The sequence below is a fragment of the Drosophila pseudoobscura genome, chromosome 4, assembly GCF_009870125.1.
Source record: "Drosophila pseudoobscura strain MV-25-SWS-2005 chromosome 4, UCI_Dpse_MV25, whole genome shotgun sequence".
In the NCBI taxonomy this organism is placed as follows: domain Eukaryota; kingdom Metazoa; phylum Arthropoda; class Insecta; order Diptera; family Drosophilidae; genus Drosophila; species Drosophila pseudoobscura.
In genome coordinates, this window is record NC_046681.1 from 6,727,477 (window position 1) to 6,739,802 (window position 12,326).

The 12,326-nt window shown below is 52.5% G+C and overlaps 4 protein-coding genes across 7 annotated transcripts in view; 2 read left to right on the forward strand and 2 right to left on the reverse strand.

The window, feature by feature from the left end:
• Trim9 (E3 ubiquitin-protein ligase Trim9) overlaps nucleotides 1-12,326 on the reverse strand; it is a 72,832-nt gene that overhangs the window by 30,745 nt on the left and 29,761 nt on the right. The window lies entirely within an intron of this gene.
• LOC6902569 (acylphosphatase-1) lies at nucleotides 5,451-6,175 on the forward strand. The gene is made up of 4 exons (XM_002133061.3): nucleotides 5,451-5,660; nucleotides 5,725-5,741; nucleotides 5,796-5,905; nucleotides 5,967-6,175. Exons 1-4 carry the CDS (start codon nucleotides 5,549-5,551, stop codon nucleotides 6,079-6,081), a joined length of 354 nt encoding a protein of 117 aa, XP_002133097.1. The 5' UTR covers nucleotides 5,451-5,548; the 3' UTR covers nucleotides 6,082-6,175.
• LOC26534258 (uncharacterized) lies at nucleotides 6,864-7,514 on the reverse strand. The gene is made up of 2 exons (XM_015181187.2): nucleotides 7,329-7,514; nucleotides 6,864-7,150 (listed from the first exon to the last, which is right to left on the reverse strand). The coding sequence occupies exons 1-2, from the start codon at nucleotides 7,343-7,345 to the stop codon at nucleotides 6,955-6,957; spliced, it is 213 nt and encodes a 70-aa protein (XP_015036673.1). The 5' UTR covers nucleotides 7,346-7,514; the 3' UTR covers nucleotides 6,864-6,954.
• Nucleotides 9,336-10,937, forward strand: w-cup (world cup). 3 transcript variants are annotated; one of them, XM_015181186.2, is made up of 3 exons: nucleotides 9,336-9,704; nucleotides 9,755-10,410; nucleotides 10,470-10,937. In XM_015181186.2, the coding sequence occupies exons 1-3, from the start codon at nucleotides 9,495-9,497 to the stop codon at nucleotides 10,693-10,695; spliced, it is 1,092 nt and encodes a 363-aa protein (XP_015036672.2). In that variant the 5' UTR covers nucleotides 9,336-9,494; the 3' UTR covers nucleotides 10,696-10,937. The 3 variants fall into 3 exon arrangements, with proteins under 3 accessions (XP_015036672.2, XP_015036671.2, XP_001356049.3); XM_015181185.2 differs by having other exon boundaries at nucleotides 9,761-10,410; XM_001356013.4 differs by having other exon boundaries at nucleotides 9,337-9,704; nucleotides 9,758-10,410.

A 12,326-nucleotide genomic window follows, 5' to 3' on the forward strand; every position in this document is an offset into this window, starting at 1 on the left:
GCCAAGACTATCCCCCACTGCAGAGAATTATCCGATTGATGCACAAAATAAACTTCCGTTTCGTCGTTGACCGTTTAATGGTCTCCGCCCAAGGAAATTTGCTCCACATGTGGCTCCACGAGAAAGGAAAGAGAATAATATTCTTTGGCTGTTGGCCACACATCCGAAAGGGCTGTCGGGAGAGGGGGGAGTAGGGGGTGTGGCACTGCCAATGTGCCAAGTGATGCATTTTTGATCATCTCCCCAGGTGTGCTCCACGAGTATTCGCTGCGAATCTTTTCTGGCGGGGACATCAATTATTTGTGCTTTTGTGGAGCCTTCCTCGTGGCTTACACCCGGCAAAGACCTGCTATATTCCGTGCTGATTCCCTCTATGCTTTCCATCCGATGCACAGACGAGTGGCACGCCACCGAAGTGGCTGCATCTCCAGTAAATCATATCAGTCCATTAAGCACAACTCTTTCATTAAAAGGAAACATTTTCGGGGCTCGGAGCAGTCCCCAAACATCCTATGTACTCCCCAATATTTGCCCTTCGATTCCAAAAACATAGCTAAACATTGGCCAAATTTATTCCCCGCCACATCATTATTGTTGCGCCACTTCATTAACGGATTGCCCCCTATCCCCCAGCCCATCCTTATCCCTCTGGCGCGATTAAAATGCAATTGGCCAACGGAGGCGCAACACTGTTGGCCCGACAATGGGCTCCACATCCACAGCGGGGGGGAGGGCCAGTTTTGTTGCCCAAAAATATTTAACCAATAATGCAATTTCGGTTGTGGCCGGCCATCCAGCCGGCAGAAAGCTACAGATATGTACAATGACCAGGCCAGGATCAGGGGCAGGGGCAGGAGGAGGAGGAGGGGCGGGAGAAGGAGTCCCCTGATGGCAAACAGAAGCAGCAGCAGAACCCTGGAGGGCCTATTAAATGGAATTCCAAACAGGACCGATGCCAGACAGCCTGTCCATCGGGAGCAGACGGGAGCACCAGTCTTGCCTCCCCGCACCCCCTGCCCCTGCCCCTGCACTGATTTCATTTGTTCAATAAACGCATAATTATCCGCAATAATTGCATTAGCAAATATGGGCAAGGAATTAAAGGCCAGAGCATAATTACGGATGCCATCATCGTGTAATCTTCGGATTAGACGAGGTGTGAGAGACAGCAGCAGAGAGGGGAAGAGGGGGTGAGCTGGAGGGGCAGTGCCTCCGTCTTGAGGCATTTAATTAAAGGCGTTAAGTTGGCTAATGAATGCGGCCATCGAAATGAGCACGAGATTGCTCAGAGGAGCGAGGGAGGAGCCCTCAGCAGGGGGTGGCGGGGGGTGGGGCACGTTTCAACATCACTGAGCAGTCAGTCAGTCATTCCGGCAGTCTGCCAGTCGCTCCTGCAGCCTGCACATGCTGGATAAGTGAATAACATTAAATAAACAAACTGGGAAAGTAGCGCAGAGCAGAGCAGAGCAGAAGCGATGCACTGCGCAGAAAATGGGAGGAAATTGCGGAGAAGGATTGTGGGGGGGCGAGCCCGGAATACCCTTTCAAAAGGGGGTTTCCCTACTACTTGGTTGCTTCTTAGGATAGTACTAGATCCTACTGCTGGCAGAGTCACAGATGGATCCATTTGGTGGCTCTGGCAAGCCGGAAAACTGTACGCCACGAGCCCATTGTTGCTGTCCGGGTCCGGGTCCGGGTCGGATGCATTTGATAAGCGGCACGTACCGCACGCCAAAAAGTGTGCTATGCCGCAGAGAGAGGCCGAGAGCTGGCTGCCACCGATTGCCGAGTACTTTATTATCTATTCTGTGCTGGAACGGTGCATTTGTTTGCCACTTACTCACACACACACACACGTACACACGTACACGTAGCACAAAGGAATAACAAAATGGCGGATGCACATACCTGCAAGAGAGAGGGAGAGCGAGCATTAGTTGGAAAATCTTTGCGGAGCACACCTGAAAATTTGCTCTTGCTTGTTGCAATTGCATTGGAATTAGAATTTAAGATACGACCTGTTCGAAGTTGCCTGCGAAACGAGAGTGTGAGTAATGGCAGTGCAGGGGGTGGTGGAGGGGGAGTGGCTACAGACTGGTGTACTCGGTTTCCATTCCAGTCCTGGCTCTGGCTGTGTGTGTTGGCCAACTTGTTTACCAAACTTTATTACAACTTGGCAAACAGTCGTCGCCTTTGTAGTTGGCCCGGGCCGAGAGCTCCTGCTTTGTCTGCTAACTGATTGCAGTTACAATCAGTTTATTGTATGTATGGGCCTGCTGCAGGATAGACTTCCCCCCGCCCCCCGTGCCCCTGCCCAGATGCTACCTTGTATCCTGCGAGCATCCTGCGAGTAACATGTTACATGGCAAACAGCAAAGGCACTTTGCAACGGACAATGGAGGCTGCCAGACCCGAAACTTTGAGCACTTTATGCCTGGAAATACCCCAAAAATCCAATTCATTTGCGACTGCTTCGCGGGTTCTCCATTATTCACGCATAGCCATGGGCTTTCCACCAGACCCTGCCTTGGGATCCCCCAAAATCTGGCATTTCCCCAGTAATCATCCATAATTCAGGGCCTTTTTGCAGCGAGAATTTCTAATACTTGTAATTTAAAGTCAATTCCCATTCGAACATTTGAGTGAACCCCAAATCAGAAATCAAAAATCAAAAATCAATAGAACAGAATGTCATAAGTGATTTCCTTTTCCGTTTCACGTTCCAATCAAGCGTGAAATAATTTTGTGAAAATATTTACCCAGATCGAGAGACCCCAAAAAGGCGGGAGAGCGGCGAAAGATGAAAATCGGGAAAAAGCTAATGGTTCTGGCTGGCCCTCTGACCCTCCCTCCCTCCCCCCTCACGGAGTGGAAGATGTCTCGTTTCGTCGCGTTGCGCTTGAATGGTTACCTCCTCCACTAAAATGGTGTACATCAGTGTCAGATTAGGGCGTGGCAGGGCCAAATCACAGACATAACCGGCACTAAGCCCGGACGAGGGCGGAGGGCGAGGGCTGCCCAAGATGGAGCATAAATTCCAGACACTGCCGCCCTGGTGATTTGTGGTGCGGAGACCACATCAAACATGGCAGATGCGGCGGCTGGGGGGTGGGGGGAGGGGGCAACAGACAGAGACTAAGTGTGGGTTAAGCACACTTCAAGTATGTGCACGCTTGGGTTAAGAAAAAGGATTTGCCAGCTCCAAGGAGTTGCTGCCACCCACTCGCCCACCCACACAGAGGGATTCACGCCTTGACGGCTTGTAGGAAATATGAAAAGTCGTCCTGCCAACGAGTCGGGGTCCTCCACCCCCCTGCCAAGGTGAGGATTGTGGTCTCTCTGTGGTCTTGTGCGGTCCTTGCGGTCCTTGCGGTCCTTGCCAGCCCCCGAACCTCCTTGTGTGGACGGGTTTTTCCATTTTCTCTTCCGACAGTCACGTGTAATGCAATTATTTTGAAGCGCAGGCTGTGTGTCACAAGTTTTTTCACTTTTTCCGGCACAAAACACGTGTTCTTCCCCATTCCGGAATCGAAGACTGCCTAAAAGGGGTAGCCGGAAGCAGGGAGCAGGCAGGTCTTTAATAGGAATAGGTTTCGGCGAAGATTTCCTCGGTGAAAGCGAAAGCCCTGCCCAATCTACAGCCACGCGATCTGCCCTCTCTCTCTTCTTCCGTCCGCTGCAAATCCCCGTAATTTACAGCAACAGGCCGCACGGATAATTGCCAAAGTTTATTAACGGCGACGAAAAAGCGAAAGTGTGGGTCCAACTCCGGCCCAGAGGCTGCGGAATCTGCATTTGGCGTCCATGAATATGAAATGAACTCGAAAGCCCACGGCGAGATCCCTATGGGGGCTGTGCCTGTGGCGTGGGCCAGTCATAAACAACAATTTAGAAGCTTTAATGAAAATTGGTTGATAACCGGCAACATTCTGGGCCGCTCCTGAGACGGAGTTGCAAATAAATTAAGTCTGCCTAGACCCAGACCCAAGCCCCAGTCCCAGTCCCAGCCCCTCTTCCACCTTGGACTGGCCAAGTTTTTATGCCACACACGGGAATACCCTTGCCACGCAGCGCGGCACCCTCTTCGACGGTTCTGTTCATAAATATTTGCCCGTTTTCACCTTTTTTTGTTCCGGCGGAGGCTTAGCATTGTCCGGGGTTCCCATTCCCCTACGCTCTTCCGCTCTCGACAAATGCATATGGAAATTTTATGCAAATTTCCATTGTGTCAGCAATTTGTAACGAATTTGAGATGTGAAACTGTTTGGAAAAGCCGCCGCAGGCCCAACCACGGGGCGACGATGGGGGCCGCCCCCACCACCCCCCAAATTGCATAAACGTCAATTTGCTAATCCAATATTTGACTGAAAGTTGGGCAAATAACTGCTCGTCGCTCTTCAATTTGAACTTTAAGAATTGTCGAGAGGAAAGTGTGGCAAAGGGCAGGAGGCAGGAGTGGAAAGAGTGGCAAGAGGCAAGAGGCAGGAGTGGCAGGAGTGGCAAGAGGAAAGTTGTGCCAGCGTCTGCTGGCGAAGCTGACAAAATATCTTTTGATTACTTTTCCACACTGGCAACACTTCACAATGTCCCCAAAGAGAGAAGGAAGGAGCAGAGCGGAGAAGAGGGGCAACGCGCCTCGGAATATCTTCGAAATAAATGTTATTGTAGGAAAGAAAAGTTGCTGCAACCGATAGGAGGAACATGGCATAGGACAAGACAGGGCAGGACACGACAGGGCAGGACACGGGACGGGGGATGGAGGGACAAGCCGTATCCTTGAAGCAAGTGCAGCCCTCGGCTGCCTGTTGATGGCACTTTGATGTTGTCCGACCAAAGGCTTCCTCCACGAGTATTACCGAGATCCTCTCAGATAGTTCCGTCCTAAATTTTTCGCCTGCCGTGGCCGTGGTGGGGCCCCATCATAATCAACAGTCCACAAAAAGAACGACCCACACACGTGACTCCCAGGGAGCCCTGGCCGCCCCTCTGCCACCCCACCGCACAGCCGCCCCGCCGCCCCGCCTTCTCTGCCACCCCAGCCGCCCAGCCCTTTGGCAAATGAGCCGCTGGCATTCTGCTGTTTTCTCCGTTTCTGGAGCTGTCTGCACTTAATGGAAAATGTCAGTTCGCCTCCGGCGTCAAGCGTTTTATTGAAGTCTCCACCGACGGGGGCTGAGGGGCGTTCAATTCGAGCTCTCGGAGCACTCTCAAATGTGCGTCTCCCGGGGACCCACCTTTCGGCAGCTTCTCGCGGGCAGCCGTTAAACTTAACGAACCGGAAGTGGCGAAGGCGAAGGCGAAGGCGAGAGAGCAGACCTAAAGGTGCCGAGTGCCCGCTGATGGAGAATCTGCGCTGTCAAATGGCCGTGAAAAATTGTTGTTAATTTTAATGGAGAGCAAGCCGGAAAATGCCAGGAGAATCCACAATCCTAGTGTCCTTGATATTTCCATCAATTCGACGTAGATCTACACCCAAATTCCTACATATTTCCCAGTCCTAGTGCTAGATCCATTCAAAAACGAAAATCTGAAAATCTCAAGCTCCGAAATGAACAACAAAATTACCAAGTCGAAATTTACCCCGGCCGTGACCCCCCTGGCGGCCCCCAATGCGGCCAGCATTTTCCGCTGCATGTTCGAGGTCTTCGGCAAGGTCCAGGGTAAGAGGCGCCGCCGAAAAGGCCACGGCTAGAGTCTAATCTTTGTCCCCCTCCTTCCCGGCAGGTGTCTTCTTCCGGAAGGTAATCCATCGAGTACTCTTTTAACCTCCTAATGGTGCCCCCCCCCCCCTTTAGCACACCAACAAGAAGGCAAAGCAGCTGGGACTGGTCGGGTGGTGCATGAACACCGACGAGGGAACTGTCAAGGGCGTGATGGAGGGAACCCTGGAGAACATAATTGAAATGTGAGCGATCAGGCTGTGGTTGGTCTTCATCTCATACCCTCTCCTCTCTTACCCCCCCTAGGAAGGACTGGCTCCAGCACAAGGGCAGTCCTCGCTCGGTGATCCAAAAGGCCGTCTTCTCCTCCCACGAGCCGCTGTTGATTCCCAGCTTCGAGAAATTCTCCATCCGACGCTAAGGCAAGGGATCCTCCTCCTGCACTGCACTGCACACACCCGTAGACGGACCATAATCCTGCACATAATTACAAGAATAAATAAAAGGCTCCCCCCACCCCCGTTCTTTGAGGGGAAACGTGACAATTGTCCTACCAATGACCTCCTAAAACAATTGCGATGATGTGTAAGCCACAAATGGCCAAAGTTGCCGAAAGTTTTAGCCCTGTCGCTGTCCTTCCGGGGGATGTCCGTCCGGCGGCCAATTAGTTAGGCCATGAGCCAAAATAAATTGTCCTTCTAATATTTTTCTGTCCATTTTTACCAGGAGTGCCCGACCCGTCCCCTGCACTGCCCTGCCCCTGCCCCTACCCCCACCACTCCACCGTCAATTGTCAAAACAATTTCAATTTATTTTCGCAGTCGTCAAAATGTTTTCGAAACGGGCAAAGTTCCGGCTGGCTTTTGCCAGTTTTGCGACAAATATTTTGCTGCCCCGAAAAAAGAGCCACCACGAATTTGCATAAGTAAATAAAAGTTGACTGAGTTCTCGATGGTAACAGTTGTCGCCGTGCTGCCAATTAAAAGCCTCTGCCCCGCCCCTCTGGGGGCTTGTTTTTTATCCCCTTTCGAGGGAGGGGGGGGCTTTTGATTGTTGCCGTGTTCTCTGTGTGTCTGGCAAACACTCTATTAAAAAGCGCTGAGACCGCAAGAGTGCACTGGCTAAACAAATTGTTATTTTTGTTGGCCATTTGGCCACTCGGCCCATCAGGGGGGCCATCAGGAAGAGATAAAAACGACTCGATTTGTGCTCCAAAGGGTTTAATATTTTTGCACATTTAATTTTGAACTGCCGATAATTTAATTTGGATTTGCAGCCAGCTCCCCGCCAGCGATCAGGACGCTGGGAAGACGCCGTGGGCCTCCTGCTGGTCCCTCCGCTGCCGGGCCGTACGGATCTGCTGGGGCGTCTGGGCCTCGCGCTGCAGCTCCCTGCGCAGCAGCCTCTTGAAGAGCAGCATCTTGCGGCGGGTCTCGGGCGCCCCGACGGGCGTGCTGAACTGCATACCGGGCGGAGTCGCGCGCGAGGAGCTTCATGAAGAAATAGGTCCAAAAGAAAAACGATAGGAACATGGGGTGATTGGCTGTGCCGCGATTACCAAAGAGGGCCAGAGCCAGAGCTACTTTGAGCGGCTTCATGGCCCTTCGCTCCCTCAGCTCTGCGACTCGGGGCCGTCGTTGGATGTGGTCTGCTCTTCGATCAACTTACGCCTTTTTGTCACTCATTAAGGAACACGCCGGGCAGTTTTTCCCAAACAAAAGCCGAAAAAAACCAAACAGTTTCTACGTCGGAACTGGCGAGCCAATGTTGAAATGTGGGTAGAATTTTGCATACTGAATCGGTGCCGACTCAGAATTCGGAGTCTCGGAACAGGAAAAGGCACAGGATAAGTCCAGGCAATCTAGATCGGAGTCTACAGCACCGTCAACTAATTACTGAAGCCGAAAAACCAGGCCCCAAATTGAGTCATTAAATGCCACCGAATGGCAACGCGGCACGCAAGCAGATAAAAGAGCTTGCCGCAGCACGCAGGGGGCGGGGGCGGGCACGAACCGAAGACGGTGCGGGGGTGTGGGTGCAGAAGGGTAGCAGCTAAAAGCCGATAATCAATTCCGTTTCCGGCTGACAGTTTGCCGCATCGTGCGTGACTCCAAATTTGAGCATAAACATCGCCACAAAAATATAATAATAATTGTAATAATTTTCCCTGTGCAGCACCAGGCGGGGGGGTGGGGGCAGGGGGTCAGGGCGGGGCTGTTGAAACTTTGGCCTCGCGTGCATCGGTTGCATGTCGAGGAGTAAGCCGTGGCAAAGCCATTCCATTAGCTGCCAGAAAGCGTTGATAACGAGTTCATTGGCACATTGATTCCCATTGATCGGTGCAGCAGTGTGGCAACGAGGATGTGCCGGGGGGGCGGCGGGTGGCGCGGTTATGCTAATGAAAGCCCAGAAGGAACTTTGTCCCACTTTGTGCCGCCAATTGAGGCGCCATTGAAATGCAAATGCGGCTCTTGGCAGGAATGGCATTAGAATCATTCAACAACATTTAATACGACTTCCAACGATGTCTCCCTGGTATCCTGTATTCCTGCAAGGGATTGGGATGTACTCCTACGATAGTGGAGGAATGAACAGTTGGGTACAGCCTGGGACGATCTTCAGCCACTCTACAAGAAGAGTTCTGGCCACTTTATCTCTACATTGGTACCTCCTACGATTGTTGCTCCCGCGTTTCCTTGGCCGAAACTTCCGAGGGGAAATGGTAGCTGTTTCTGCACCGCACATATGTCTATCTGAGAATCCTAAAACTAATACCAATTCCGGGCTGTTCCTCAGCTGCTGCGCCCCCCTCCCCCCTGCACTGCACTGCAGCCCAGCCTCCGGCCCAGTCCCAGGCGAGGCTTATTACGGATGCAGACCATGTTTCTTGGGGCCCTGCTAAGCAAGGCACGAGCCCCGAAAGTGGCAGCAGACTGTTCTCCAAATCTCAGTCCGGGCACACGCGGATCGTCCAGACAGACTTGGATACGTGGGCCGAAATATCCGCATCACCAGGCCCCCCAGCTTCCCCAGAACTCCCTCCCCGACCCCCAATCTCCGCCCAGGGCGTTGTCTAGACGCAAAACCATTCTAGTCCTCCAAAAAATTGTGCTCGTTGCGCAAATGTTGCATTATATACTCCACAAATCCACAGCTCCAGAGCTCCAGAGCTCCAGGGTGTGTGGCAGATGGGACGAGGACGAGGACGGGGCAGAGTTGGGGGGCCAGCAACAGCAGTTACCACCCGACAAGAAATTTATTAAAATTTTTACAGCCGCAGCCGCAAACACAATTCCGGCTTCTGGAAAATTGGAAAATCCGCAACTAATTCTGCATGAATATGGGATTGCAGGGCTCCGCCTCGGCCTCCGCCTCGGCCTCCGCCTCGGCCTCCGCCTAGTCCTCCGCCTCATGTTGCGTGCCACTTTGATGAATGAATGTCCTCCCATCTCTAAGGCCCTTCGAATGCAGTTCTAAGGCGCGGGAAGGGGCTGAAGGGTAAGGGCCTGCCCAGGAAGGGAAAAACTTGGTTGGGTCTTCCGGGGCCTTCATTTTCAGGGGATCGGATCCCAAACGCCTCGGGGCCTCTGTCCTCGGTTCTCGGTCCTCGGTTTCCCTTTGAAGATAGTAGCCTCTCTCAGTAGCCCTGCATTTCATTCTCCAAAAAACAAACAACAAGCAGGCAAACGAATAGTCAAAAGTCAAAGGTTGAAGGTTGAAGTTTGAGGCCAAAGCCGAAGCCCTTGAGCTGTCACTCATATTCCAAATCCCAGTCTTTTAATGTAATGTAAAGGTTAATTTTTGCACAAAACACACAGAAACTCAACTTGCAAGATGGAGGCACGTGCACTCAGCGAGGGACAGGTCGGCATCGAGATGTCGAAGGAGTTCATTCAGTTCGGCCAGGGGAGTCCTGCGGGATTGGAGGAGTTCGGGCCATTAACCGAAAAGAGTCCGAGGGCGATGCAAAACCAGGAGCAGGAGAAGCAAATTATGGTGGAGGCAGTGGAGGCAGAGGAAGACCAATCCTCGGTAGATGGAAAGGTAATGTTGAAGGGGGATTCTCCGAGTCTCTGATTGATAAAAGTCCTCAGCAGCAGGAGAGCCAGGACTGTGCGGAAAATGACCTAACAAATGCCGAGCCTGGGCTCGAGATCCCTGTGGAAAAATCCAGTGAAAACTACAGTGAAACCGAATATGAATGCAGTTCGCTGATCGAGATCGAAATAGCATCTGAAGAGTCTAAAGAAGAGACCTTGACAGCGGAGGAGAGGGCCAAAATGAAGGAAAAAGAGGCCAAGGAACAGGCCAAAAAGGAGTCCGCCATGGCCAAGGAAGAGAGGAAACTGAAGGAGAAACAGCTCAAAGAAGCCAAGCGTAGGGAGAAGCTGAACGTGCTACTCGAAGAGGCCAGATCCCTTGGCAAGAGCCCCAAGCCGGAGGTCCCCGCGACCGAGGCCAGCCCCGAAGCCAAGCCCCAGTCGCCCCCAGGGGACGTTGCGGGGGCAAAAAAGAAGACCAAAAAGGCCAAAAAGGCGGCCAAGTGGCGAGTGGATAGTGCCAAGATGGAGGAGGACATTCAGCAGTTTCTGGAGGCAATCAAGGCCCTGGAAAAGAAGCAGCGGGAGGCGGACCGCCAGGAGGCCGAGGAGGCGGCCGCCATTGTCATCGAAAACGAGCACATGAGGGGCTGGAATTCCGTCCTGAAGGAACTGGGCCAGACGTCCACATTCTCGGCGGCCACCGCCAGGTAAGTCTTTTCCTCCACGAAGCCAATAATCTAATTCCATTTACCCGATTCTGCCACAGCCTCAGCGCCGCTCAACTCTCCTCCGCCCCGAGACTGGTGGTCCGAGCCATCCTGCATCGCGTGGCCAAGATGGAGTACAAGAACCAGCTGCATGTCCTTGAGGAGACCTACCAATACCGCTCCAGCCTGCTGAAGAGGCTCAAGCTCGACATGCGATCCAACTATAAGCGGGAACTCCAGGAGCTCTCCGCGGCCTACAAAAAGAGCAAGCCCCAAAGGATCTGAAACAGCGAATATCACAACGAACAGTTTCGAAGCCAGATCTTGACTGAAGAACGACCTACTTCCATTTGCACAACAGAAAGCCCCTCCCCACCCCCCTGGACCCGCTGTGCATCTCATTAGGAGTGCCATCCGACCCTATCCGACCCGTTTCTGGACAGAAGTCCCGTTGGCTTTGTCCGCGGGCTTTTTGAGCCACTTCTGTTTTTGCACTTTGAAAATAAAAAGAATACCCACCCACCCAAGCCCCACGCCCCCACATAGACAATGGAAACTGACCCAGATAGCACCTGGCCTGGCCACCTCTTCGGGCATTGTAATTTATGGACCCTCCCTCCGAGGTTGAGGGTCCTCTGGGGCACTGAATCGAATGCTTTAAGCAGGAGAACAAGAGACGACTTTGCTGGCATTTCCGCTTTAAGAAAACTTCAAACTTTTCCTAACTCCCATCCGATCCGATCATCATCATCAGCAGCGAGTGAGAATCGACGCTCCCCGGGCGGCTAATCCGTTGAAAGCTGCCAAAAATCCCCCAGCAACAAAAAGTGTGCTGCCCGCAGGCGGGGGGCGCCACGGACACTCTTGGAAGGCGGCAGACAGACAGCGAAGAGCCATAGGCTGAAAAGGCTGTTGCAACATCCCTGCTGCCTGCTCCCAGCTCCCTGCTCCCTTCGTGGCGGTGGCGGTGGCGCAACCCCGCGGCAAAATGCCAAATAAAAGCCAAAAGCATTGACAGCAGGCGATGAAACGGAAAGCAGAAACCGAATTCAAATCAGAATCAAAGCAAATCAATGCCCAGGTCCAGGCTTCCGTCACCCCCCGCCCACCCCATGTACATTTTTGATGAAAATTGAAAATTTACTTTGGCAGCCCCCGCTCCGCTCCCCTCCCCGCCCCTCTGCCGCGCACCCTACAATGAAATATGTCAATTTCAATTATGTCAGAGAAAGCCCGGCACGCCCCCCGCCGCAGGGCCAAAATTTATTTCAACAAATGTGTCACTTTCCATGTAAAACTCTTCATCGAATCATCGAGCGCCTTGATTCCCTCCGATTGAGCCCTTGACGACTGGGTAATTACGGGCCACGAGTCCAGGAGATGGGGCTGGGCTTCAATTTGTTGACAGTTGTCGTCTGGGGCCCCGGGGCCCCGGGGCGGGGATTGTGCAATCGAGAGATGGCCGATATTGGAAGTGATAAGCAAACGATTGATACACAAGATTATCGGAGCTCCTTCTTGCTGCTGCCTGCCGTGGGATTTCCTTTAAAACCAACCCAAGTTCAGTGCTGGCTATTCTTATCAACGAGAAAACCATCAAATGGCCATAAAACTTTCGTTCAACACTTTGCAGACAGGAAATATGACAAGCAGTCCCGTACCCCATAAAGCGAACCACCAATCGTCTGTCCTTCACTCCATGCCTCCATGCCTCCATGCTGGTCATTTGCCATTTCTAGCTGATTGACTGAAGGAGTTCCTCCTGGCACCCCCCCGTTCCCTCTCTGATTGATTTGCAACTGGAACCGGCAGAGCTGGAATTGGAATTGAACTTGAAAACTGTGCAGACAACGACAGCAACAGCGACAGCGACAATGACAATGACAAGGCTCTCACGATTACACAAAAGCCAGCAG

Coding starts and splice junctions, on each gene's coding strand:
- LOC6902569 (XM_002133061.3), top strand. CDS start 5,549: ATGAACAACAAAATTACCAAGTCGAAATTTACCCCGGCCGTGACCCCC. Junction 5,906..5,966: donor CTGGAGAACATAATTGAAAT/GTGAGCGATCAG, acceptor TACCCCCCCTAG/GAAGGACTGGCTCCAGCACA.
- w-cup (XM_015181186.2), top strand. CDS start 9,495: ATGGAGGCACGTGCACTCAGCGAGGGACAGGTCGGCATCGAGATGTCG. Junction 9,705..9,754: donor AATCCTCGGTAGATGGAAAG/GTAATGTTGAAG, acceptor AAAAGTCCTCAG/CAGCAGGAGAGCCAGGACTG. Junction 10,411..10,469: donor TTCTCGGCGGCCACCGCCAG/GTAAGTCTTTTC, acceptor ATTCTGCCACAG/CCTCAGCGCCGCTCAACTCT.